General features: G+C 36.1%; 4 protein-coding genes across 4 annotated transcripts in view; 3 read left to right on the forward strand and 1 right to left on the reverse strand.

Moving 5' to 3' along the window:
- The window catches only part of LOC136815453 (N-alpha-acetyltransferase 50-like), a 431,221-nt gene that overhangs the window by 227,076 nt on the left and 178,283 nt on the right, over positions 1–25,862 (forward strand). The gene's annotated exons all lie outside the window — the stretch shown is intronic.
- On the forward strand, positions 3,289–5,316 carry LOC136815393 (uncharacterized). The gene has a single exon (XM_067071832.1). It carries the CDS (start codon positions 3,289–3,291, stop codon positions 5,314–5,316), a length of 2,028 nt encoding a protein of 675 aa, XP_066927933.1.
- Positions 11,359–12,420, forward strand: LOC136815394 (uncharacterized). The gene has a single exon (XM_067071833.1). It carries the CDS (start codon positions 11,359–11,361, stop codon positions 12,418–12,420), a length of 1,062 nt encoding a protein of 353 aa, XP_066927934.1.
- On the reverse strand, positions 17,579–18,100 carry LOC136815395 (glutamic acid-rich protein-like). Its single transcript, XM_067071834.1, has one exon. It carries the CDS (start codon positions 18,098–18,100, stop codon positions 17,579–17,581), a length of 522 nt encoding a protein of 173 aa, XP_066927935.1.

Below are 25,862 nucleotides of genomic sequence, written 5' to 3' on the forward strand. Positions count from 1 at the left end.
ACCCCATAATTTCCAGGGGGTTAGTGAAAAAAGATTGTCAATACCCCTGTATAATTTTATTTTGGAATAGCCCAATGATCCATCCTGATCGATCAAAATAAAAAGAAAGTCAATAGTCAGTCATCATTTCCGTGTTCCGTGGTATTTTCAGCACGTATACAACAAGGAATAATCTTTGAGAGAGTCAGAAACTAAATCAAAAAAATATAATTACCTCCATTGCCTAATAATTAATTTCCATCATTTCTAGTGTCAGCTTGTAGACAGATAGACAGACAGATGAGTTCCTGCAGGTTCCTGAGAAAAAGTCCGAAAACGAAAGTGAATCCCGAAATGATATACTACCCGATTTCGGATTTAATCGGGAAATTCGGGGAAAATAGCGTTTTCTCGGCATTTAGCTGCTTCTCCTTTGACCACTTGGCCTAGCCACTTTAAAAATCATTTTGTCATTTTATTTATCTGGGTATGGATCACTGCGATCAAGATAGAGCGTTGTATGATTAATGATTAAATGTTCCTATATTATAAATTTAAATGATCTCTTTGGAAACAAGGCCCAATTTTCCGGTTCTAGCAGTGAGTCTACTTCTGGTTGAACTTTACTTTGTCACTATGTACAAAAAGGCCAATTTCCCTCCTTCGCTAACGGCAAAATCTTACTCTCAGTGAGAGACCAGTAAAACCAGTTTGGGGAGTCTCCTGAGCTTTTCACAGATTGGGCTCGAAGATATATTGTCCAGGGGTATCAAAAAAATCCTGAAAAACTACCATGTCCATGGGGTGAACTTGTCCAGGGGGTGGGGTGAAAAATTGAAATATCCGGGGGTAGATATTTGAAAAAAATAATGTATTTGGTGAACCCATATAACGAATATTTTCTGGAAGAGGCATTTATTATTCCTTCAAGTTCTCGTTAATTATTTATAAGAATTCGTATTCTAATCGAACAGGAATTCAAAAACAGACTCCCCTTACCTTTTCAAGCCAAGGATTCAAATTTGGGTTTTGAAAAAATTCAACGTCGATTTAACGATTTAACTTCCCGATTGAGCTAGAATTCTGAAAAACAGTCCCCCAAAAAACGAGAGCTTACGCACAAAATTCCATCTTTCGAAAATTAATCCAAAAAAGCGTCTGAACTCTATTTCGTAGCAATAAAAATAAATTGTTAAAAAACATTTAAAAAGAATAACTTTGTAAAATTAGCGAGTCGTTGGAATGTCACGTATCACCATTAGGTCTGGTTTATTTCAAACTCGGGTAACTTAATGCATGTCCCAAAAATGCATTAATTTTTCCGCCCCAGTTCCAGTCCCTAAACCATAACAAACTATACATTTTTGGAGGCGTATTTGGATGTAGAATACCGTATTCGGTGTAACTTAAATTCTTTCTCAGCAGAATTTGAGTTTTTTTAAGAAAACGTGATTATGACGTCATTATTTATGACGTCATAATTTTAAAAACCTGAATATCTCAAGAACTAATACTCAAAACTTTATGAAATTTTGACCAATGATAAAACTTGTCAAGAGGAGGAGAATATTTTTTAAAAAATTTGAAAATTTGCTGATGTCAGCATTTTATCGCAAAAATTAGAATTCTTGCAATCTCTGCTGACGTCATTAATTTTGGGTAATACTTTCAAAACTTTTTGAAACATCTCAATGTACTTTATCACTGGTTCAAATTTCATAAAGTTTTGATTTATATTTCTCGAGATATTCAACTTTTTGTAATTATGACGTCATCAATCATGACGTCATAATCAGGTTTTCTTAAGATTTCTCTAATTATACTGAGAAAGAATTTAAGTTACACCGAATACGGTATTCTACATCCAAATACGCTTCCAAAATTGTATAGTTTGTTATGGTTTAGGGACTGGAACTGGGGCGGAAAAATTAATGCAATTCTGGGACATGAATTAAGTTACCCGAGAAGTCGAACATTAAGGCTTTGATAAAAGAAAACGATAAAAGCACATGGAAATTTGGAATAAACAAACATCAAAAGAAAACAAATTCCAAAATAATTTACAGATTAACAGAAGACCTAGATTTCTTCGAGTAGCTACAAGGAACAGACAAGACGCTTACTTATCTTCAGAGAACAAATTTATGTGAGCGAAAAGGAGAAACTGGTGTTGGAAGTGAAAAAAGTGCTTCTTTCTTGTTAGCACGATGTATATCTCGTCACCTTCTTCGATCTCCAACACCAGCTTCTCCTCGCCGTTCACTAGCATGCGGTCTCGCATTTCCCTTGTTGTAGCCGACACCACCAGGTCTTGAAATGTTGTCGCCATACGCATCGAAACAATCGTCTTTGGAGGAATCCGCTTTCTTTTTAAGTTGGTCTTCTCTAAGTTATCATGCGCTTTCACCAACACATCCGCTACCGAGCTGGTACCGTTTCTTACTTTTAGCCAGAAGGTTTTGATTTCGGCTGAAAAAAGAAAAGAAATAAAAGCAATTAATTTGAAGTTACGCTAATGTCCGGCTTAAGAAATCAGCTCAGAGAAATTTAACAATTCTATCGATACAAAAATAGTTCAGTTCTTACAATTTCAGAAAAATGATTTCACTAAAAAATCGTAACGGAGAAAATCAGCGCCAAGATGAATACAAAACTGAATTTAGCGTGTCGGAAGAAAATTTCAAAATGGCGGACGTATCTTAGTGAATTTTTTATGATTATTTGTCTTGGTTTGGAAAAAGTCAATGGAATATCACCAGAAGAGTGAATACAACCAAAAGATTTATCAACTTCTAGACACAAGAGAGGTATCTGTTACAATTAGCTCTTTTTGGCAAGGGAGAGGTAGGAGAAATTGGGCCTTGAACAAACCAAAAAAACACGAGCTCTTTGTATACAATCAGAAAACACAAGAATCGAGAAACCATGAGTCAAAATGTAAGTGGATACAAATTTTCTTGTAAGGACTGCAACAAAAAATACAAGATTGAACGATACTACTTAGAACACCTTCCAAAGTGCAAAAAAAGAATACCACAATCACAAAATGAGGTTTCTCGTAGTGTTCAGAGTCAAGCTCAGGAAAACATTATGCCAGCATCTAGCCTTCCAGCAGAAGATATTGTCACACCACAAGGGCAAACAGATAATACTTCAAATGGCATAATCTCATCAAAATATACATGGGGAAACCATGAGTCTGATACTTTTGAAAAAAACTTGAACAATGCATATGAAAAAATCGTGCATTGGAAAAAAAATATTTTTCTGCTTCCCTCCGGAAAGGCAGGAAAAGAATTTATAGATGAGATGACAAGGCTTGTGGGGGAATGGAACAACGATTCTCCCCTAAAGTTGATCTCACTCAAAGCTCTTATGGTCATGCCATGCTTACTCCTTCAAAAGCCATCTAAAACCTCTAAAGCTAAAGACCATCTATTGGCCTTAGAGCGGCGCTTATTGCTATGGAAAAATGGCGACATTGAGGAGCTTGTACATGAAGGTGAAACTATTCAAAGTCAACTTAAATTTCTTGGAGGCAAAAAAACCATTGCTGAGCTTTCCAAATCATTTCGTAATTTGATCAAAAAAGGTGAGATCAACTCAGCTCTGAAATTACTTTCGGACAACATGCAAAATGGCATACTTCCGCTTGACTCGAAAACCCTAAATCTTCTGAGAGAAAAACATCCACCACCCAAAGACCCTGACCCTAACTTATTATTTGCAGACCAACTTACTAAAGTACATCATGTAAGGTTTGAGTCCATAAATGCAGCTTCAATAAGAACAGCTGCAGCCAAGACAAAGGGAGGGTCAGGGCCATCCGGTCTAGATGCATTTGGGTGGCGAAGGATACTCACTTCGAAAAGTTTTGGTAAGAGTAGTGATGATCTCTGTACAGCACTTGCTGACATGTGTAAAAAGCTATGCATTACTGATCATGACCCAAACAGCTTGGAGGCCTTTTTAGCATGCCGACTGATTCCCCTCGACAAAAATCCAGGACTGCGTCCCATTGGAATAGGAGAGGTACTTCGCAGAATTATTGGTAAAACAATTACAGCTACAACTAAAGATGAAATTATGTCTTCAGTAGGTTCTCTTCAAGTCTGTGCGGGTCACGAAGCAGGTTGTGAAGCACTAGTCCATGCTATGAAACAGATTTTTGACCATGAAGAATCTACAGAGGCAGTGCTGCTAGTAGATGCTACTAACGCCTTTAACTCGGTCAACCGAAAACTCTTCCTCCACAACATAAAGATTATTTGTCCGGTGATAGCAACGTTTGTGAACAACTGCTATTCAACTGACTCTCGTTTATTCATCGCCGGTGGAGGAGAATTAAAATCTAGGGAAGGCACAACCCAAGGTGACCCAGTAGCCATGGCAACCTATGCAATAGCCACCATACCACTACTTCTTACACTCGTTGAGTTCTCTAACCAAGAAAATCTCACAACCAAGAGTGCTGCCTATGCTGATGACATAACAGCAGCAGGCACACTCAGAGGTCTCCGTCGCTGGTGGGACAAACTTTGCCAGCTGGGACCTAGCTATGGCTATTTTCCAAATGCTGGAAAAACGTGGATTGTTGTGAAGGAAACTTTCCTTGCACAAGCTAAAGAGATTTTCGAGGGAACAGGCGTCAAAATCACCTCAGAAGGTAAAAGACATCTAGGGGCTGCACTAGGACATGCATCCTTTAGAAAAGCATTCGTGCAAGACAAAGTTGATGAGTGGGTCGAGGAGATAAGGGTACTAAGTGCAATTGGAAAAACAGAACCTCAAGCAGCATATGCTGCTTTTGTAGCAGGCTACAAACATAAAATTTGCTATGCCATGCGCACTATTCCAAACATCCAAGAACAACTTACACAACTCGACCACATCATCACTACAGAGTTTATCCCTGCTATTACAAATGGGATCAATTGCTCTACTAACTTGAGAAAATTGATGGCCCTACCACCAAAGCTTGGGGGTCTGGGCATCCCAATTTTCGCTGAAATGTCAACAGGAGAATATGAAAATTCACAAAAGCTCACAAACCACCTAGCTCGTAACATCATCAACCAGAGAATCCCTCTTGATGATGCAAATGAGGTGAAAAAGATCAAACACGGCTTAAAGTCAGCCAAAAGAAAAGCCCAGAATGAAGCCCTATCAAACTTAAGAGATCAAATGTCACCAGATCTCCTTAAGCTGAATGACCTTGCATGTGTCAAAGGGGCCTCAAGTTGGCTAACGCTTCTTCCAATTGCGGATGAAGGCTATGAGCTTAACAAGGAGCTTTTCTGGGACCTCATTCGCATTCGTTATGGGTACCAAACTTAAACGACTACCACCAACACTTTGTGAATGTGGCATCCCGTTCGATTTACAACATGCTCTATCATGCAAAAAGGGGGGATTTGTGTCATTACGACACATAAACTTCGAAACACCATTGCATTGATGCTTAAAACCATCTGTAAAGATGTAGTAATCGAACTCGCCCTCCATCCCCTGACTGGTGAAGATCTACATGAAGTCAGTGCAATCACTGGGGACGAAGCACGCTTGGACATCCACGCCAGAGGTTTCTGACAGACAGGTCAGTCTGCATTCTTCGACATAAGGGTTTTTAACCCACTTGCAAAACGACATGTCTCCCAGGACCTCAAGAAGTGTTTTGATTCAAACGAACGGGAAAAGAAGAGAGCATACAACCAACGTGTGTTAGAGATTGAACATGGATCGTTCACACCTTTGGTCTTCTCTGCGACTGGCGGCATGGGACGTGAATGTACAAAATTTATCTCGCGTTTGGCCGAAATGATGGCAAGCAAACAGGACAAGCCATACAGTGAAGTAATCACCTGGATGAGGCAAAAGCTATCCATTGGGCTTTGCAAAGCTGTAGGTACCTGTCTACGTGGTAGCAGATCAGTCTTCTGTAAGAAAGACCTGAACATTAACGAGGATATATCAACAAGCCTCTTAACAACAAATATCAAAATCTAAATATATTTTTATTTTCATTTACTTCCCTATTTTTGGCGCTTAAGAAATATCCTTAGTATGTATACTATATTTTTATTCTAGTTTTTTTTAACTGTAAATATTTGACCCAAACATTTTTAACTCTGTAAATTTGTATTGTATAGTTAGCCTTATTACACCAGTTTAAAACGATGTACTGGTAAATATATTCTTGTTTAACATTGAAAAAAATTTGAAAAGAAATATTACCTTCAGGGGTAGTTGATGTGCTGTTGCTGTTTCCCATCTTGATTTTCGAATAAAATGGCTGGAAATGATTTGCTCATTGGTGGCCTCTTGACCTTTTATACATGCAACATTAAGCTAAAAAGAAAAATGCAACATTATTTGAATGAACAATGAAGAAAATTGAACGTTACACTTGGTTTTGTGATTGACAGTTACTAAAAGCTTTCGAATTGTTCGAAACTTTCGCGGGTATAACATTGTCATTGGCAACTGTGACCCACAGTGCTTCAGATTTCTGATTGTAGTCAGTATTTTGGCTTCCGGTAAAATTTTGATGTTCACTGCTAGGGTACACCATTTTAAAACGGCCTTTTTTAATGTCCTATCTATCAAACCGAGAAAAGTTCCGTGGTTTCAAGGTCACTTTAACAAAATCACCGTTTTGAAGATGTGATTTATATAGCAAATATTCGCTTGGGATAGAAGTTAAAGGTACGTGCACACTTTAGCAAAACTGCTTCGCTCATAAATTTGCTTCGCAAAAAGAAGACTATGGCTGAAGGAGTTGAAGTTGGTTCTCTCGTTAAAACCAATGAAGAGCTGTGCAGAAAGGCAAGAATGACTTAGCAGAGTTTATTCTGAGAAAGCCAGAGAACAGGCGCCGCAAGCTAATAAAAACTTCTTGGAAAATTCATGATGCAGAAAAGGATTGCAATCGAAATGAAACTTCGGTTCTCAAGCATTTTGAAGCGTGCCTAAAATTAGAATGTTCATGTCCTGAGTATTGCCAATGGTATGGAATGGCCTGCCAAGTATTGTACAATAATGACGTGGTCATTAATAAGTTTTCAGCAGAAATACAGGCCCTACCAACTGTGGAAAAACATTCTTGCTAATGCCATTAAAAAAAATGTTTGACCCATTTCTCAACCCAGCATCTGGTACTTTTGCTTGGGTCGGCGCTGTAAAATCCGAAGTCATTTTTTTAAATGACTTCTGATGGAGTGAAAAGATCTTGCTGTGGCACGATTTTTTAAATCTCCTTGAAGGCGCCGCAATTCATATCTCTGCCCCAAGAACCCATTACTCCGAAGACATGCTTTGGAAAAAGAAGCAGCCAATTTTCAGCACTTCAAGCACGGAAACTGTGAAATGTGCTAATGGAGTTATCGATGAGCGCAAGACGGAAATGATGCGCACAAGGTGGAATGTTTTTAAATTGATTGTAAGGATGCAGTGGTCGTTGAACCTTGCGCCAAATGTTTTTTTTCTCTAGTTGAAAACTTCAGAAACGGTTCGAACATTTTGCATCTTGTTTCGTGTTTTTTTTGTTGTTTATTTTTCTTGTTGATATACTCAGATTTTCTGCACGATAACTTGAGTGTAAACCTTTCAAGGGAAAAAGAAATATATTTTTTTCTTTGTTTAACAGTTTACGCGTAAATCGTTAAAACATTTTTTTAGATATACTCAGATTTTCTGCACGATAACTTGAGTGTAAACCCATCAACGGTTTATGTGTAAACCTTTCAAGGAATAACAGTTTACACGTAAATCGTTGAAAAAAAGGTTATAATTTTTATACTCATTCTTATTGATTTACGCGTAAACCGTGACTAAATGAGAATGGACTGTTGCGAAGGCTTACACGGAAAGCTTTTATGCAGAAAAACTGAATATTGTAAATGTTAACCCTAAGTGTCGGCAAAATCACCCTTCAATGTATATAATGATATACCTGTGAGAAAGCTAATATTCAATACGTGTTCCCTTGCGTTTTATTGGACCAATGTATTTCAAAAGAACTACAGGTAGGTTATGCTGAACAATTCACATTTACTTTTTGCCATTGCTTCTTTGGCTTTTCAGAGTTAAGCATCGTTTACCATGCCATTTTCTGAAAATTCTGTTGAATTTTTCTTTCACAAACTCAGCATAGTTCTCTCTATTCAATGTTCTACGAAGGGCTCCACCTGTACCACTCCAGCATTGTGGGATATTGCGACAAAAACTTAGCTACTCTTCCACCGACAAAAACTTAGCTACTCTTCTACCGACAAAAACTTAGCTACTCTTCCACCGACACCCTCCTTTTTTCCTTTGGCAGTACAGTATATGCTCAATCCTTTGCTTCTAAGCCGCCAAGTTCTTGTTCGATTGGTCTTTGCGTACTCGTAAGGGTTTGTCTTGTGAGCTCAAGCAACTCCACCCAAATAGGAGCTAATGCCATTTGTCCAAAAGTCTTCCAGTAAGTTCTTTTTGCTATCACGTGCAAACTGCATTTGTTTTTTCAAATCGGTTTTGATCACTTGTCCCTTCCTACGACATTAGAGATAGCTGTATCCTTGCGCGTTCATACAGCGCCTGACTGTTCTATTGCTACACTGGGACTTCAAGATACCGGCAGATTGTTGAATATGAGTTGAGTTGAAAACGCCTCGTTTTGATCGAAGTCTATAAATCTGTTTCATAGTAGCACGGATCCAACTTTTCAATCTCCGTGCTGTTGAGAAAGTTCTCTCAGGCTAACCAGGAGAAGTTTGGCGATTTTGACGATGTTCGGCAAAAGTTTGACTTCATTTGGTTTTGCTTTCAAGATGTTGAAGATCTCCACTGCGTATGTTGGGTTTTCTCCTTTGGCAAGGGTTTTTCCAGGTTGGCTGGCAGCCCCGTGGCATCGACATCACCAGCAATCCTTCAAGAAATATTTGAGACAAAGGGGAGTTCCCGGTGTAATTTTGAACACCACAATTGATTTTTAAGTCGTTTTTGACTTTTCTTAAATTGGACCTTTGTAAAAAATTAAATATTTTATAAAAAAGTGATTTTTGCCAGGAGCAAACCCTTCAAAATGATCCGAAACATGCTTTAAGACGAATTTTAGAGGTTTTCAGGTAATTTTGGATCCCCCGCAGATCAGAAATCAGCATTTTTCAGTTTTCCAGACAATCCTTCAAGAAATATTTGAGACAAGGGGGAGTTCCCGGTTTGATTTTTAAGCGCCTTAAACTACAGTTGGAAAGTAGAGTTTTAACTCTGAGTTTTAACATGAGACTTAAGACTTGGGATCTAAGGATTTAAAAGCTCAAATTTGCTCGAATGAGGCTTGGACTATAGCCTAGAAGCCACCAAACCCCTCTAAAATCGAAATATTCAATGGAAGAAAGTGGAAGTGCTAAAATAGCAATTCTCGCCCGAACTTTTAATTCTGAAAAACGTTAAAATACACTAAAATCGAAATATATTTCGAGGGAGATTGAGGGTAATAAGTGTTTAACGCGGTTAGCTCTTCCTCGTAGGGCTGGCTCTCTATCCCTTTCAAAAGGAGTTGTTCAAGAGCTGAAAATGCCTTGTAACTCTCTTGATCGAATCTGGTGGTTAGGGCTTGGCTGACAGCATCGATAGCTTCATTATAAATTTACCTATAATGGTCTTCCGGTGCTTTGGGGTGGTGAGCGGGAGCATCCTGTTTGTAGCCTTCGATTTAAACTAAGATCGAATAGTTTGGCCTCTTTCTTTTCCGCGGCAAGGTTGGAAGTACTTCATTCGATTTTAACAATGCTTTCTTGACGACAGTTGCGTAAAACAGCTTGAAATTTACTTCTGATCTCATACGATCAATGGTTTCTTTTGTCAACATATCAAGTCGGTAACCACTCACAGCTGTTTTGGACAGATTGTCAGTTTTAAAATAGAGGGAAAAAATTTAGAAAAAAGGTGGTGGGTTACGTTTTACAAGGGTTGTTTGTGGTCCTTGTAATTTTTTATTGTTCCTTTGTTAAAAACCTTTGTAAAAAAATCAGAAGCTTTTCGTTTGATTGGATATTGTTGATGTAATGTTTCAACAGTTCTTTTGTTCTTCTTATTCAGCGCATTGTTTTTTTCTAGAGCGCTTCTGGCTGTTGTCGATTAAATGATTATGTAATGTTTTTAGAAAAGGTTTATGATTGACAGTTTGTTTTAATTACTTCACAATCTTTTATCCACTTTCACTTTCGTTTCAAGTAGAAATTCTCGTGATGTAATGTGAACATGACGTGCAACGCAGTATTTTAATTAGTATATTAATTCCAGATTTCAATCGATTGCCAAAGACTACTGCCTTACTTATCTATCAGCCAGAGAACAAACCACTAGTCAAGGTCGAAATCCATCCAGTGATGTTTTCTTGTCAGATTTGATCTCGCGACCAGCAGCTTGTTCCCCGATTGATAGAGAGTTTAATGAAAGGATTCTATGTGGCGAAATGGCTATAAAATGGTTTTGTGAAGGAAAACAATAGGGAATTAATTTGATTGGTGTGGAATATATAGTTTTTCTTTGTGAATAAGTCGTAGTCATATATATATAATACTTTTTTCTATAATTGCTATAATTCGTTTCAATGTTTGAATCATGATTGTTACTACTCATGAAATTTTGCTCGGGTTAGTATGTCCTTTAAATTTTTGTGTCTTGTGTCGTTTGAAAACGATAGAAGGTTTTTCTGGGAAGATTTCTTTGAGTTCAGTGTTATTTTTTATGATTTTCCAATGTTTGTTTACATGTTTCATCAAGCCGTCAGTAAAGTGTTCGTTGTAGTGAATGATAAGCTGAGTTGTTGGGATTTCTTGCTGTCCCGTGTTCTTTTTAGCGAATGTTTTGTAATTTGTGTGATGAAAGAGAACACATACCAGGAAAAAATGAATGACATTCTAAACTTAAGTCAATTCGTAAAAGAAACTCCAACACGTAAGAATGCAAGGGAAGTGGTGTAAAAGAGGAAGAAAGGATAAATTCAAAACTAATTACCTTGAATAAAAACAGTAAAATCGAGTTACTAGAAGATCTACGATCAACAGGTGGACAACTACCCCGATTATACGGCACAGCGAAGGTCCACAAACAAAATGTACCGATGGTTGTAACAGAATGGTTGTCAGTCGTACCACAATCGAAAATTAATAGTTCAGCAAAGAAAACGGTTGATCAGCTAAAGGATATCGAGTTAGATGAGGACAAAGTCATGATCTCGTTTGATGTGAAATCGCTGTACACCAACGTACCCGTCGACGAAGCGATCCAAGATGCAGCTGACCTACTCTATTCTGGGAATGTAAAAAAGCCACCTGTTGACAAAGAAACATTTATCATTTATCACTAACCAAACTTGCGACAACTGACGTTATGTTGCTAACTCATGATGGGCCGTACAAACAAGTGGATGGCTTAGCCATGGGTTCCCAACCAGACCCTTGTCTGGCCAATATATGGTTGTCCAAATTCGAAGAATTTATCAAAGATGACGCGAAAATTTTCGAGCGTTACATGGACGATATTCTAAGATCAATTAAACGACAACACATTGATCAAAAGTTGATTGACGTTAACGACGATGAGAAAATCCACAAGAATTTGAAATTCACGTTGGAGATTGAAGAGGATGGTAAGCTACCTTTCCTAAACGTATGTATCATACACAAAGGAAACTCCCTTGAGTCAACATGGTACTGCAAACCGACAGATACCGGGCTTATGATGAACTTCCACGCGTTGTCACCGAAACGATACAAACGGAATGTAGTATCTGGTATTGTCCACAGAATATACAGAGTTTGCAGTCACTGGCGCCACTTTCATGAAAGCCTTCAAAGGGCTAAGTCGATGTTAGAGAAGAACCAGTATCCACCAGAATTTTATGACCCAATCATTTCTTCAACCATCGAGAAAATCATTTCAAAAGAAAACAAGCAATTGTTAACATCAAACCAGGAGCCAAAACAAAAGCAAGCTAAAGTAAAGTTCTTCGTGGAATATTGTGGTAAAGTGACTGATAACTTTATTAACCATCTTCACAAGGATGGAGCACCAGTACAACCAGTGGTCACACTTAGAAAGCTCAAAACAACCCTTCCTAGCCTTAAACCTTCTATCAAAAGAGAACTGAAAAGTGGAGTGATTTATAAAATTTCTTGTCCAAGATGTAATTCTTGCTATGTTGGGCAAACTGCTCGACACGTGATCACCCGCTTTAAAGAACACAGAAATAGAAAGGAAGGGCCAGTAAGGATGCGTTTCATGAGATGTTGTAAACGAAAACCTGAATTTGAGGACCTTGAAATTTTAGTCTCTACAATCAAAGGAGAAGTACACTTATTGACAATTGAGGCACTATTTATTAGGGAAATAAAACCAGACCTCAACACCAAGGATGAGTTTAAAAGCAGACAGCTGCTCATTAAGATTTGAATACTATTTATTCCATTGTCGCTATTAATGATAGCCTTGGGTATATGTATCTATTTTTGATGATTACATTGTTTTTATATGTACATGCACAATTTTATGACTTAATTGTTTCCTTTTCTCTTTTAATACTTGTTTTATACTCCCATGTGATTTTATGATTTTTTTCAATTTTTTAGAAATAACTGAACATTTTGCTTGTAGCTTACTTTTTAACTGATGATGGACGTGAATGTTCGAAATATATTTTGTGATTTTACCTTATGAACCATTGCAGTTCAAACATTTATCTGTTTTGCAATTAATTTTGTTTTTGTCTTAACTCTTCTACTCCCGTGTATACAATCTTTCGGAGTAAGATTTTTTACTTTCAAAAGTCCTGATTTGATAATTTTCCCGTCCTAGTAGTTTTTGTTTTAATACCGTTTTTGTGATAAGAGTTCGATATCGTAACGCTTGGGTATAAATGATGTTTGAAAATACGTGTTTTGGAGTAAGAGCCATAGTGCAATAGTGTTCCAGTATCTGTTGGTTTGACGTATAATTTTGTTAATAATAAACAAGAGCCGCAAAAGATGCGGTTAAAAATTTCCTCCATAACATCTATATAATATACATAACGACAGTGTAAAAAAAAAAATGTAAAAATTAGACTTTTTACAAAGAGACCTAAATTGAAACCATTAGTGGATTTGCATCATGTTAAAGCACTAGAGCTATATCAAAGTAGATTTTTTTTCAATCACCAGATAGAAATGTTAAAGTTAACACCCGTATTTGCCTCTGTGACCCAGTGGGTACCAAAAGTTGAAATGTGTTAAAGTCAAACTTCAAACCCACTGGGTTGGTAAAATTCGGGTAACTTAATGCATGTCCCAAAAATGGACTTTAATGATTGTAGAAAGCGGGGGAGGTGTAATGATTTTCCTTACATTTCTTTTGTTTTAGGATATGTGGTTGGGTGTCCTCCACCATGTATGGGGAGAACACGAGTGGTTAGAAGGCAAGTGCACACACAAGGAAGTGATAGATTCAGACAAAACATCACTTGCACGGAACTCAAAAGTCATGGACGTTCTGAGAGATGAAACTTTTGGAAAGCTTGAAATTTTATACCGGCTTTGGGTAATCTCTTTTTTCAGTTACTACATTATTTTACTCTTAGGTGCCTAGTCACTTTTTTCTCTAAAAACCCGGCCGGCTTGGATATGGGGAAAAAACCCGGGATATTAAAATTCAGAGCATGTTACTTCAAATAAAGGAAATCTGAGTTTTCACGTAAAGCTGATATCGTCTATTTTAACTTTCATATAGCAGAGAGGGAACAAATTTCGATATTTAGGGGAGGGGTAACCATTGAGTTTAAAGAAAAAAACGAAAATATTATGTATCAGTACACACGCAGAAAAAATATTTTATAGTGTCATGCTGGAGCCAGAGCATCCATCCCCTCAAGAAAAAGGTAAAGGAAGTATTTCAGTAAATATTTCAAGAAAGAAGTAATTTTTCTTTCTCAATAAAAATAAAACTTATAAAAAAATCTAAAAACTAGATTTTTTGAAAGCAAAATAATCATATTTTACATGATTAAAAAAGTGGTAAAAAATTGTAATACATGTATACTACATGTAAAAATAGATTTTTCAATAAAATAAATGAGCTAAATGTAAAACAATTACAAGTAATGATATAACTTGCAAAATAAAAATAATACAAGATTTCTGGAGGAAAACAGGAATACATGTATATTTTATTACTACTAGTAGTGTTAGTAATTAATTCATCTTACTAGAAGTAATATTTATCTACAAATGAATATAAAAATCTAAACTTTATTCATCAAATAACAATAAATAAAATCTACAGGATAAAAAGCTAAAAATTGTCAATAATGAACTTGTGGATCTAGTTACAAAAAAAATATTGTACTCTTTCAATCGAAATGTTATAAAATGTGCAAAAATATGTCTCCTCACCAAAATGTGTTACGCTTAGGTAAAAATAAAAACTTACGGTTTTACAATATAAACAAATATAAATTACATGTTAAAAAACTCAAAGTCAAATCCATGGACAAAACAAAAGAATATGTAACAAAAGCAGGAAGTTAATTTTTTTTGTTTGAAACTTTGAAGCTTTCTGTCCATAACAAAACACTTTCCTCAGTTCTAAATTGTCTAATTTAATTACCTTATTAGTACTAACTTTAAAGAAATAAAAAAAAATAATAACAAACAAAATTAATATGGCTTATAACCCTTATATTGCCCATCTTTACTTGGATAGTGTTTTCTTATAGATCTAACAACACAAGATTGGGCCACCCTTCTGTTTTTGTTGCCAAGTTTTCCGAAACGCCACATAGTAAATTGTCGATATCCAGCTTTTCTCAAGTGATTTGTTTCAAATATGGCCTCTTCTGCCCTGATGTCTGCCCACATCCTTAAGTTCTTGACCAAAATGTCTTTGTCAAGACAATATTTCGTAAATCTTGCATATTTGGTAACACAGAACTTCCTCCAGCAACATTTATTCTCGATTTCTGTGGGCATGTCCATGCACTTTCCACAAACACACCACGATGGTACAGCAACATTTGGGTCTGGGTTATCAGGATCTGGGTTACCTTCGAATATGTCCTTGATAGCCTTTAAGGATCCAGCACCCTGGTTGTTGGTTTCAAGAATAATCTTGACCAGATTTTCCCTGCTCAATGATTCTAAGTATTCCTATAAAAGTGAAAATATTTCATTTAATCAACATATACTAAATTGCATTTATTAACCTTCAAACGTCGATTTGGATTGAAATGGATTAAGATACATCAAGCAGTATGAAATAATATATCCACAACAGACATCATCCAAACAAAGAATACATGAACCATACAACACACACACATAACCTTAGGCCAAACAAAAAAAATTTCTTGTTTTCGGAAACCGGCCGCAAACTTTTTTTCAGCATTGGATCAATTTTGGGAAAAAAACTTTTTTTTGAAAAAAACTTTTTTTATCTTTTCTTGCAAAACATAACATAAAAATTTTTGCTGTATGAAAACCTTTAACATCTCTACTTTACTTCATGGAAGTTCTTTTTCAAAATTTTCACTCAGGTGAGTTAAGGCAAGTTCCAAACATCTTTTGCGTGAAGCGCACCGCTTCCCATTGTTCCTTAACTTTCGTATATAGCTCAAAAGAAGCGCATTAAGGAGAGGATTTCGGAAAGTGCTGGGCCGAAAATTTAAATTAAGCCAATCTCAAGATATCAGCCAAAAACTGCGTTAGGAAATACGTCAAAAAAACACGTCAAAAAGACAAGTTAAATGACGTCATATTTAAAAACAGCGATAACTTCGATTACATTACTACAATAAACACCTATTTTTGACCGGAGACGTAGATTAACGATTCTAAAATATTTGTTGAGAAATTTTCAAAATTTTTAGATGACGTCATTTACTGTCGGTAAAAATTAAAATACGTCAAATAATGTTGACGTCATCAAAAATTTTCAAATTTTTTTCATGCAATATTTCAGAATTAACAATCAACGTCTCCAGTCAAAATTTGGTGTTTATTGTAGTAATGTAATCGAAGTTATCGCTGTTTTTAAATATGACGTCATTTAACTTGTCTTTTTGACGTGTTTTTTGACGTATTTCCTAACGTAAAAATCAGTTTTTGGCTGATATTTTGAGATTGGCTTAATTTAAATTTTCGGCCCAGCACTTTCCGAAATCCTCTCCTTAATACGCTCTATTTGAGCTATATACTAAAGTTAAGGAACAATGGGAAGCGGTGTGCGTCCCGCAAAATATGTTTGGAACTTGCCTTAACTCACCTGAGCAATTTCAACAATATTTTTCAATCGCTTAAAGATAGGTAGCTTTTTTCTAATGGCCCCCAAAACGGAGGTTTGAAAACGGAGGGATAGTTAAAATCAAATTATTAAGGCAAGTGGTAATAGGGGGAGAAACGATAAACATATTTATGTTTTCCCTTAAATTTACGACCCGGTAGATGTAAAATTTATGATTTTTATGAAATATTTCAAGATTTTCGATATTGCAAAGTCCAAACTGAAAATTCAGAAATTTTCAAAATAAAAATTTTGATTTAACAACGTCTTAATCAAGTTTTTGAAAACAAATCTCTTTTGAAAATAGTTCCATTCATGTATGGAATAAGCTGTGAAAATTTTAGAAAAAAAGCTTAACTGAAACTGAAAATATTAAGCTTTAAAGATATTTTCCTATACCCCGTTTTCATAACTTCTTTTCAATATCCAAGGAGCTAGAGTGAGTTATATGCAATTTTTATCTAATTTTGGTGTTAAAATATTTCCTTTAGACGCTAGTTAGACGTTATTTTGAATCTGTCTCAAACCAGCAAAAACATGCTCATTCTTAAGTATAACCATCATTCTTTCAAAATAAACAAAAATCGTTTAATTCTGATAAATCTACAAGTCAGAATCTTCATTTTAATGAAAACCTCCGTTTTGGGGGCCGTCTCCGTTTTGGGGGCCGTCTCCGTTTTGGGGGCCATATACTGTATGTAAATAAAGAGAAGACATTTGGTAAATAAAGAAAATATTGAGACGTGAAGAATTTATATAAATAGAATACCCATTGTTTGGTCTGTACGTTAACGTCCGAAAACAAGAATAAAAGAGAAAATGTTTTGAAAATATTAACGAAAAGTAATCTTCTCTAAAGCGGTAGTGGGATAGTTGTGTGTAGTGTGAGAGGAAATCTTATAGTATCAAAGTATCAGTCATGCAATATGGATTTACAAGCTGTTATAATCAATGTTAAAACAACTGATGTGAATGGAAAACTGCAAGTAAATGTTCACAACCGAATTAAAAAAGTGCATCGTTTGGAATCTTTTAAAAGTATTCTTCGTTCTGTGTATGACTCTTTTTGATGAAAAGAGTTGACCCCTCGTAATAAAGCATCTTCACAACACTGCAGGCAATTATCAAACAAGTTATCAAAAATGACACAATAGTTCTCACGATTTATCTTAATGACAGGTCTCTGAATGTTTTATCTGACTAAAACAGGTGCATGATTTCAATTTTTAAGGTGCTGATTGTGTTAACTTGAATTACCTTTTAAAAATGGTGCCGACCTCTCAAACTCTCAGGGTAAAAGTTAAGCACATTCATCACATTCAAAATTGAAATTGTGGACCTGTGTCGGTGTCATTTTTAAAAATATGAGGGCCAAATGAGTGCAGTGTTCATGCATCCACTGATCACATTTTTCACATCGAATCCATTCAGGCTCATCCTCGCCTCCCTCCCACTGTCTCTTGCACCTCTTACATTCATCTTGTCCCTCACTCTCACTTCCTGCTTCAATAACACCCCCATCCTCATTATCATTTCCTTGGTTAATCATTAGAGCGTAATTGACCTTTTTTCGCTGTCGCTTTGATCTGTTTGCTGTTGGTTGGTTGGTTGTTGATTGGTTTGTTGTTGGCTGGGTTTCCTTTTGAATTTCGTTTGTTAATTTTTGTTTTTTCTTTGCCGGTTTCTGAGATTTGCTTTTCCTTTTTTGTTGTTTTTGCGATTGCTGTTTATATTTCAATTCTTGTTTATTTTGTTTGACCATCAGTTTAATTTGTTTTTCTTCATCCTTTTGTCGTTTCTTTATATATTCCTCTTCTAACATTTTCAATGCATCGTCAGAAGTAAGATGGTGCCTTATTGGGGTAATTTTTCTTTGGAATTTTTGGCATTGTTAGAATTGCTTTCCGAGCGTCTTTAGTTGAATTTGTTGTTTGGCACCTTTCTTTGACGAGGTTGAGTAGTTTTGATCTTTCCATTTCTACCCCCTCTTTCAAAGCATGCCAAGACTTAAACAAAAAGTCATCATTATTAGGTTTGCACCCATGCTCAAATCTCTTGTTGAACAAAATGGATTGGTCTTTTGTCAAAAATCTTTCGAAATGCAAAAGTCCCTTCACTAGCATGGAGTCATCGATGTTTTTAATGGGAGATGAAGAAATAATGTTTGTCGTATCCATTTTGAAGCTTGTTGTAGCGTTGGAATGATACAATCGGATGTCGAGGGTAAGGAACTATTTTGGTTTAAGGATTGAACATCAACATTGTTGTCTAGTTGCCCTGCTTCAATAGATGATTGGTAGGTTGTTTTATCTGGTTGGTGCGGTGGCTGCTCTGTACTGTGGGGAATTGGCACTAAACGGTGTTGTGGTTGTTCAGGTTGATGGTGTGGTTGTTCTGGTTGGCAAGAAGGCAGTTGCTCAGGCTGGCGTGGTGGTTGCTCTGGTTGATGGGGTGGTTGTTCTTGGGGTGGAACAAGGTACACTTGTCCCAGTGCAAATTTGTTCTTTGTAGTGGCCAGATTCCAGTATCCCGAAAGGCACTCATTATATTGTTCGGAGTCAGAGCATCGAAATAGACTCCAGTGAACAATTTTCCAAAAATGTGCTTGTCAATCACACGTTTAATGGGTTTCCCAGCATTAAATATGTTTGTGTTTGCTTGCCCTTGTCGCACCTTATGCGGAAATATCCTTTCATTGGCCCGAAATTTCCAATATCCAGAATGGAGTATATGTGAAGCATGAGAAGGCAGACAAAGAAATTCAATTTCATTTTTCTGGCAATATTGGGATGCTTCATAAGTAATGTGGGTACTGTGGCCATCACAAATTAAAAGGACTGGTCTCGTTGGTGGAATGCGTTTTAAAAGTACTGTTTCAGACCCAGGTGTGGTTACCCATCCTTTAGCAGTGGCCATCGTGTCAGTTTTTGGTGGCAGCTCCACAAGATTTGCCGGACTAACTGACTTTCCAGGGTGCAAAATGAAGGGCGGTACATGTATATCTGGATCAGCACCTGAACAAATTTAATAAGAATAATAAGACCATTGTCCTTGATGAGAAAAAATGTTTTTCAGTGTACACGCTTTTTTTTTATAAGAAAAGTGTACTTTGGCCAAGAGTGAGCATTTTTCTTATTTGTCTATTGTTCTAAACTAAGAAATTTGTGTAGTTTTCAACAAAGTTATTCCATTAGGGAAATTATACAATTTTTTTCTATTTTACTAAAATACTCAAAGGAAAAAGTCTTAAAACTCTCAAATAAAAATATTGCAAACACTCTCTTCACTTCAGTCCAAAACATGTTCAAGCTGATAATTACAACTTTTTTTTTTCAGGTGAGATGACATGAGATGATACTTACAAATGCATGCAAGACAAGTTATTTGGTCTTTCGAACTGTTGGTGAGTTTGTACGCATGACGCATCTCTCTGGACACCATTGGACTTGTGTTGCAGCGAAAAACCTGACTCGTCACAGTTGAATATTTGTGAGGCTGACTTTTTCCCCATCCGTTGACATATCTCATCCAGTTGGTTGTTTTTAGTTTTTGTTTGCTGCACATAGCTCTGTTAATTTCCATTCTGCCAGGGCGTGCTAGTTTAAGATTTGAATGTCTTTTTTTAAATAATCGAACCACTTTTCTTCCGGGATAATTTGAGCCATCAAACTCGGTGGGACCTGCGAGGTCGACGATTTGTTTAACTGTCATTCTCACTTGTATAGGTGTCTTTCCGCACCCAATTTTCGCCATTGCCTCCAACCACGTCACCAGATCATTCTCCGCGTCTTCTGATAAGACGGTGTCGGGACCAAATTTTCCTTTCTCAGGGGCTCTTTTTCCACTGATTCGGTCGTGTAGGGTCGATTTCGGTATCCCGTAGATCTATTTAATGAGGAGATATTACTTAATGCTTTCCTTGTCTCGCGGAAGTTAATCCCCTAACCCTATTCATACTAGGCTTCATATTATGTGTAGCTCAAATTGTAAATATGAACTTTGCAAAACATTACTTTAGTTTTTATAATAATAACGTTATGGTGGTTAAAAACCTAAAATATAAACTGAAATAACCTTAGAAGCATCGCCGTATGAGAGATCCTTGTTGGTGATCTTTTGTAAAGCCTCTTTGGGTGCGTCTTCTGAATACCCCAGTTTATCGTTCGTTATCCTGAAAATGTAATGTTTAAGTTACAAATCCTCGTTTTTCGTCAATATAGGCAGGCAAATTTTAAGTTGAGCCCAATGAAGTATAAGCCCGAAGGGCTAGAATCGAACCTCCTTGGTAGAATTTAAGCCTACCAAATCCTACCATAGTTGTGCGGCCTAGAGCGGTCCGCCTGGTTTTTACACAAATGATAGATGGAAACTAAAATTTACACCTAAATTACGAAAAAGATATGCCCAGGGGTATGCAGATATCGAAAAACGAATTTCTTTTGGAAGAGTTCATTTTTCTTTTCCCCTTTCATACATTAAAATTAGAAACGACAAAATTTGCAATATTTGTAATCGTATTTATAACAACGCTAAGATACGGAATCAAATAGTATGTAACCTATAAAAATATACGTCAACTACCTCAAAGGAACTAATTTTCGCTATTTTGATTATAAATTTTCGTCTGTATTTCGAAAAATTACATACCCTCGCACTACGAAAATTAGTTCCTTTCAGGTACATTATATATAAACTTTTTACACGTCAAATCGATATAAATCATTCGGATGTATATTTTCTTGAACTAATTCTTTAAACCCGCTGTATTTTTCAACTGGACACTTCATCACATAGTCCGCACCGACAACAACTCCACCCCCATTCTGGTCAAATTTCTTCGCTGTCTTTTCTCTGCTCTCAAAGTTTGTCTTGTAGGACGAGTTTTTCGATCGTTCGACTGTCCCAGTACTTATGCATTCCATGCTAGTAATTACACGCTCCTCTATGAGCTTTATCAATAGACGGCAAAAATTAGCCGGAACCCGCCCAACATTCCCTTTTGTCTTTACAAAAATTGCGTATTTATCGTATTGATTAGTGCGGTCCCTTTCAAATTTTAGTGTTTCATTTTTCCCTGACCTGACTTTAAACTTGTGGCAACCAGTGATCGTCCAGCCTACGGTGATTTTCTTTTCCGTACCTGAGTAAAAAATTTAATTCGCTGTGCGTACGACGTGAAGGGTAACCTGAATAGAAATGAGAAAGAATCATTAATCATTCAGTTTTTATTTGACGTCAGTTAGTCAACACGCATTTTGTGTAGTTCTTCAAAAATGGTTGAAATTTAGCAAAATCAAAAACATGAACGAAAAAACCGACAAAAAGCAAGAAAAACAACCATTTGAAGAAGCTAAACAAAACCAAACATGCACTCTCACCTCCTGCTCAGATGACGATGACCAAAACCGTCTAAAATGCCGAAAATGCCACCGCATGGTACACTACGAGTACACACAATTACCGCTTTATCAGCTGCAAATTTTTGCCAACACTTATAACGAACAATATCTATGTCAGAATTGCGTGCGGATAACACGATCTCTAATGAGTAAAATAGGTGAGAACTCGTATCATATGATGCAGAGGGAGATTGAGAAGAAGGACGACGTCATTAAAAAGCTCAACAACCAGCTAGCCAAGAACCGCAGCCTTAAGAACGATATCGAAAACATCTTAAACAATAAGATGGCTGACTTTGAAATAAAAACCAAGCAGATTATAAAAGAAGAAATAAAGCAAACGACGAATTACATAGAAAAATCATCAGAAAAAACATACGCTGAAATAACTAAGAAACACAAGGATAATATCAAATCAGCAGTGAGAGAACACCAACAAGAAAACAAGAATGAAGACAGAGACATCGAATCAAGAAAACGAAATATTATTATACATGGAATGGTGGAATTAGAGGTAGATAACAAAGAGGAACAACAGGAACAAGACAAAATAGATATTGAAGGTATACTAGGTAACATTGGTGTCCAAGATATCAAACCGTCCCACCATCATCGCATTGGACAAAACAGAAAAGGGCTTCATTGGCGTCCAATCAAGTTGATCTTAAAAAGTATAGAGGAAAAAGAACGGATAATGCAAAATCTGCATAAGCTGAAACGATTCAATGAAATTGGTGGCTTTAGCATTACAGACGACTTCACCATCAATGAAAGAAAAATTATTAAAGATATGTGCCAAAAGGCGAATAAAATGAATTTAAAAAATAATGATTTCGTTTGGCATGTAAGAGGAAGCCCTAGAACAAACCTTCGCCTAGTTCGAAAACCTAGAACAAAGACCAAAACAACGTCTTCTCTGTCCATATCTTCTGACGACTGGACGACAGATGAAGAATTAGACAATTTATAAATCTAAAATTATTTCGTAGAGGTCGATAGACCTGTGAAATATAATTCTATGAATAAAATTAAAAGTTTGACACCTTGAGTTGAATTTAAATTTCATCGAAGGTTTGGCGAATAGTTAAGAACAATATAGCCATTCTTAAAACTTGATAAGATAATCCTAATAAGGGACGGAAAAGGTCGAAAAATTTAACAGGCGGGGAGAAGGAAGTTTATTTGCGTACGTCAAGTGTTATTGTTATTGCGCTACCAACAAACAGTCAAGCGACACGAACGGTCGATATCTAGAGACCCCCTCTATAATCTTCTACATACAGTACATTATATATTTATTGCAACATGTTTCGTTTTAAAGATAAAAAAATAATATGTTATAAAAAATCCGCTGAATCCCGGCCGAATCCCCCATCTCAATATCCATCCAATTCTTGTTGAGTCTTTATTAGAGCCTCACATACGAAATTTTGTGTATAAAAATCTGTTGTGTGTATCATTAAAACTGTGATTCTCGATTAAGTTTCTGAGATTTCCTATGAATATTTATTTTACACATTTTAGTACATGTTTATTTATATTATATTTCCGAGTTTAATTTTTGTATAAGTTTGAAGCGAAGAAGATATGAGTTTTGAGTTTTCAAACAACCGATAAAGTCTGTCATTCTGAAGCGTAATGTATTGAAATACTTTCCATTGGAAATCCAAAATAATTTACTTCGCCGACTGCAACAAGATTTCATTGAGCAAAGGCTTCAGTTATAAATTTTTCTACAATAACAACATGACAATGATAACAGTTTTGAAGGTAGAATGATTCCGTGATTGCGTCTATACTGAATTTGTTTCCATTTCAAGTATTTTTTTTCTAAAAACAAACAAAAACAAAGCATTAGATAATGTGAAAAAATATAACTTTACAAGCCAGAAATTCAACCAAAACACGACACCACTTCATCTACTCTCATCTACCCAAGAACTTTTGAGAGAAATAATGAAATAAACATTCAATCTTTCCACATGTCCACTCAAAATCACATGATTGAGTACTCGTATTGGATTGGCTGAAAATATTGTATAAATTATTTTGACAATTATTTTTGACCGACTAAAGTGGTTTCAATCGGTAAATTTTATATGGAAAAACTTGCTTTTTAATTTTAAAAGCGATAAGAATTAAAATTGATATGACTTACCTGAAAAAATTTGGAAAAATAAGATGCATCAAACTTGGTTTGCTATTTTCTTCTGTGCAAAAGCTCAACACGATGTTTATTGAATTAAGATAATAAACCACATTTTCTTTCTTTCGCTTTCTTTTGTTGAAATAGTAAGCAAAATCTTATGAATAAAGGAACTTATTACGTCATAACAAAGGTGGCTCAAAAGTATAAATTCTTTAGTTTTAGGGAGAGCAATTACTCCCATATAAGGAATGATAACAGTGAGAAAACACTTTTCTTACTTGTGCTCTTTTTATTTTTGTACTAAAGCTCCGTGTTTCAGCTAGCTGTGTTTTAGCCTTCTTCGAGAGAACCATTTGAATTTTCGAGTATTTTTCACAAAATTTATGCTCCTAATTTTTCTAATGTCGTGAGCAACATTTCAAAGAAAAAATCTCCATTTTTGTGATTTTGGGACCCTTTGGGAGAATAATAAACTATAGATGTGTACCCCATTGAGAGACTTTTGAGGCATAAAAAAGGGGTACCCATATAAGCCTTATGGCTCGCACATATCGGTCATCTCTTTTGCCTGAGTAGCCTCCCGGATCTTCAAAGTGCTCCGTGCATCTCATATCATAACATATCATATACATACTTTTTTCTTGACACCGCTACGATTATAAAAGAGGGCTGCTCGAGTCTGGCAGAAAAAAATGTTACGGAATATCGGAAAAGTGATTTTTCAGTTCTTTTCAATTTTCCAGGTTATCGATTTATTTTTGAGAATCTTTGAAAATTCATCTTTTAGGTCTTTCTAGCAACTGAAAATATGAAACTTTTAAGAAGACCATAAAATATGAAATTATGAAAGTATGAAAGATCTAAAAACATCAACTTTCTGATTATCTCAAAAACTGAAAATTCAAATTTTTCAAAAACATGGAAATGTCACTTTCAAAATTTCGGAAAGACAGCTTCTTCACCCAGTGAAAATGATCTCCCGAAAAGAGAGATATGCAGAAATTTCTTGATTGTTTTGAAGAAAAAGTAGTCGAAATATTTCACTTTTATGTATATAAAAAAATATATCAAAAAATTTCTTTCAGTCTATTTGTATTTCCCTAGTAACTTCAGAGGGGATAATTTTACGCTGGTATTTGTGTTAAAACCAGGTGTGTCGCGCTGGGCCACGCAACTTTGGTAGGATTTGTTGGCTTCAAATCCTACCAAAGAGATTCGATTCTAGCCTTCGGCTTCTACTTCATTGCTATTCTTCCACCAGGGTGGGGTCCATCGGGTCTGTGACACGAGGATGTTATATCATATTTGCACAAATAAAATGTGCATATATCATATCTACGCCAAAAAATGACACGCAAAGCCGATCGTAGTTTCAAGATATTATAACTTGCGAGGACTTTCAGTTTGCGTAAACATGAATCAATCTGGGTACGCTGAGGTAATAAAATGCGAAGATACCATCTCTTCATAAAATAAAATGACACGCAAACCCGGTCGTAGTTTCAGGATATCATAACTTGCGTAAACAACTTTACGCTGCGTATACCCAAAGTAAACATCAACTCTACCAGAATATCTATTTTGCGAAAACGCCTTATTTCGTGCAGTGTGGCCGTCACGGCCGTCACGATTTTATCGAATTTTTTGCACAGGTCAGGTGTTGGAACAAAAGTTAACCAACCCTTTTAAAAGGACATCTGAGTCAGCTTTTCTTAGTTTAATCCGTTTGGAAAGATTAATTATATAGTTGTTATGTACTGTTTCTTGATTGCTCTCAGGGATGTATTTATTTACATTGTGGATTGTGTTTGAAAGTATTTGGGTTTTCCTTTTCTCCCTTAAAGCTGGACAAATAAAATTATTTCCGATTTATTAAGTTCTGAGTGGTCTCTTTACTTTTCACTTTTATTTGTTGTTTGTTTGTTTTCGTTTAGGGGTGGCCATGTTCGAGTTGTTCAATTGCTGTTGGTGTTGTTGGTATCTTTGTTTTTTCTTTTCTTCTCTTTCATCATATTGCTTCTTTCCTTTATCACAGG

This window comes from Clytia hemisphaerica, unplaced genomic scaffold, assembly GCF_902728285.1.
Source record: "Clytia hemisphaerica strain Z4C2 unplaced genomic scaffold, Clytia hemisphaerica genome assembly, whole genome shotgun sequence".
Taxonomy (NCBI): Eukaryota; Metazoa; Cnidaria; class Hydrozoa; order Leptothecata; family Clytiidae; genus Clytia; species Clytia hemisphaerica.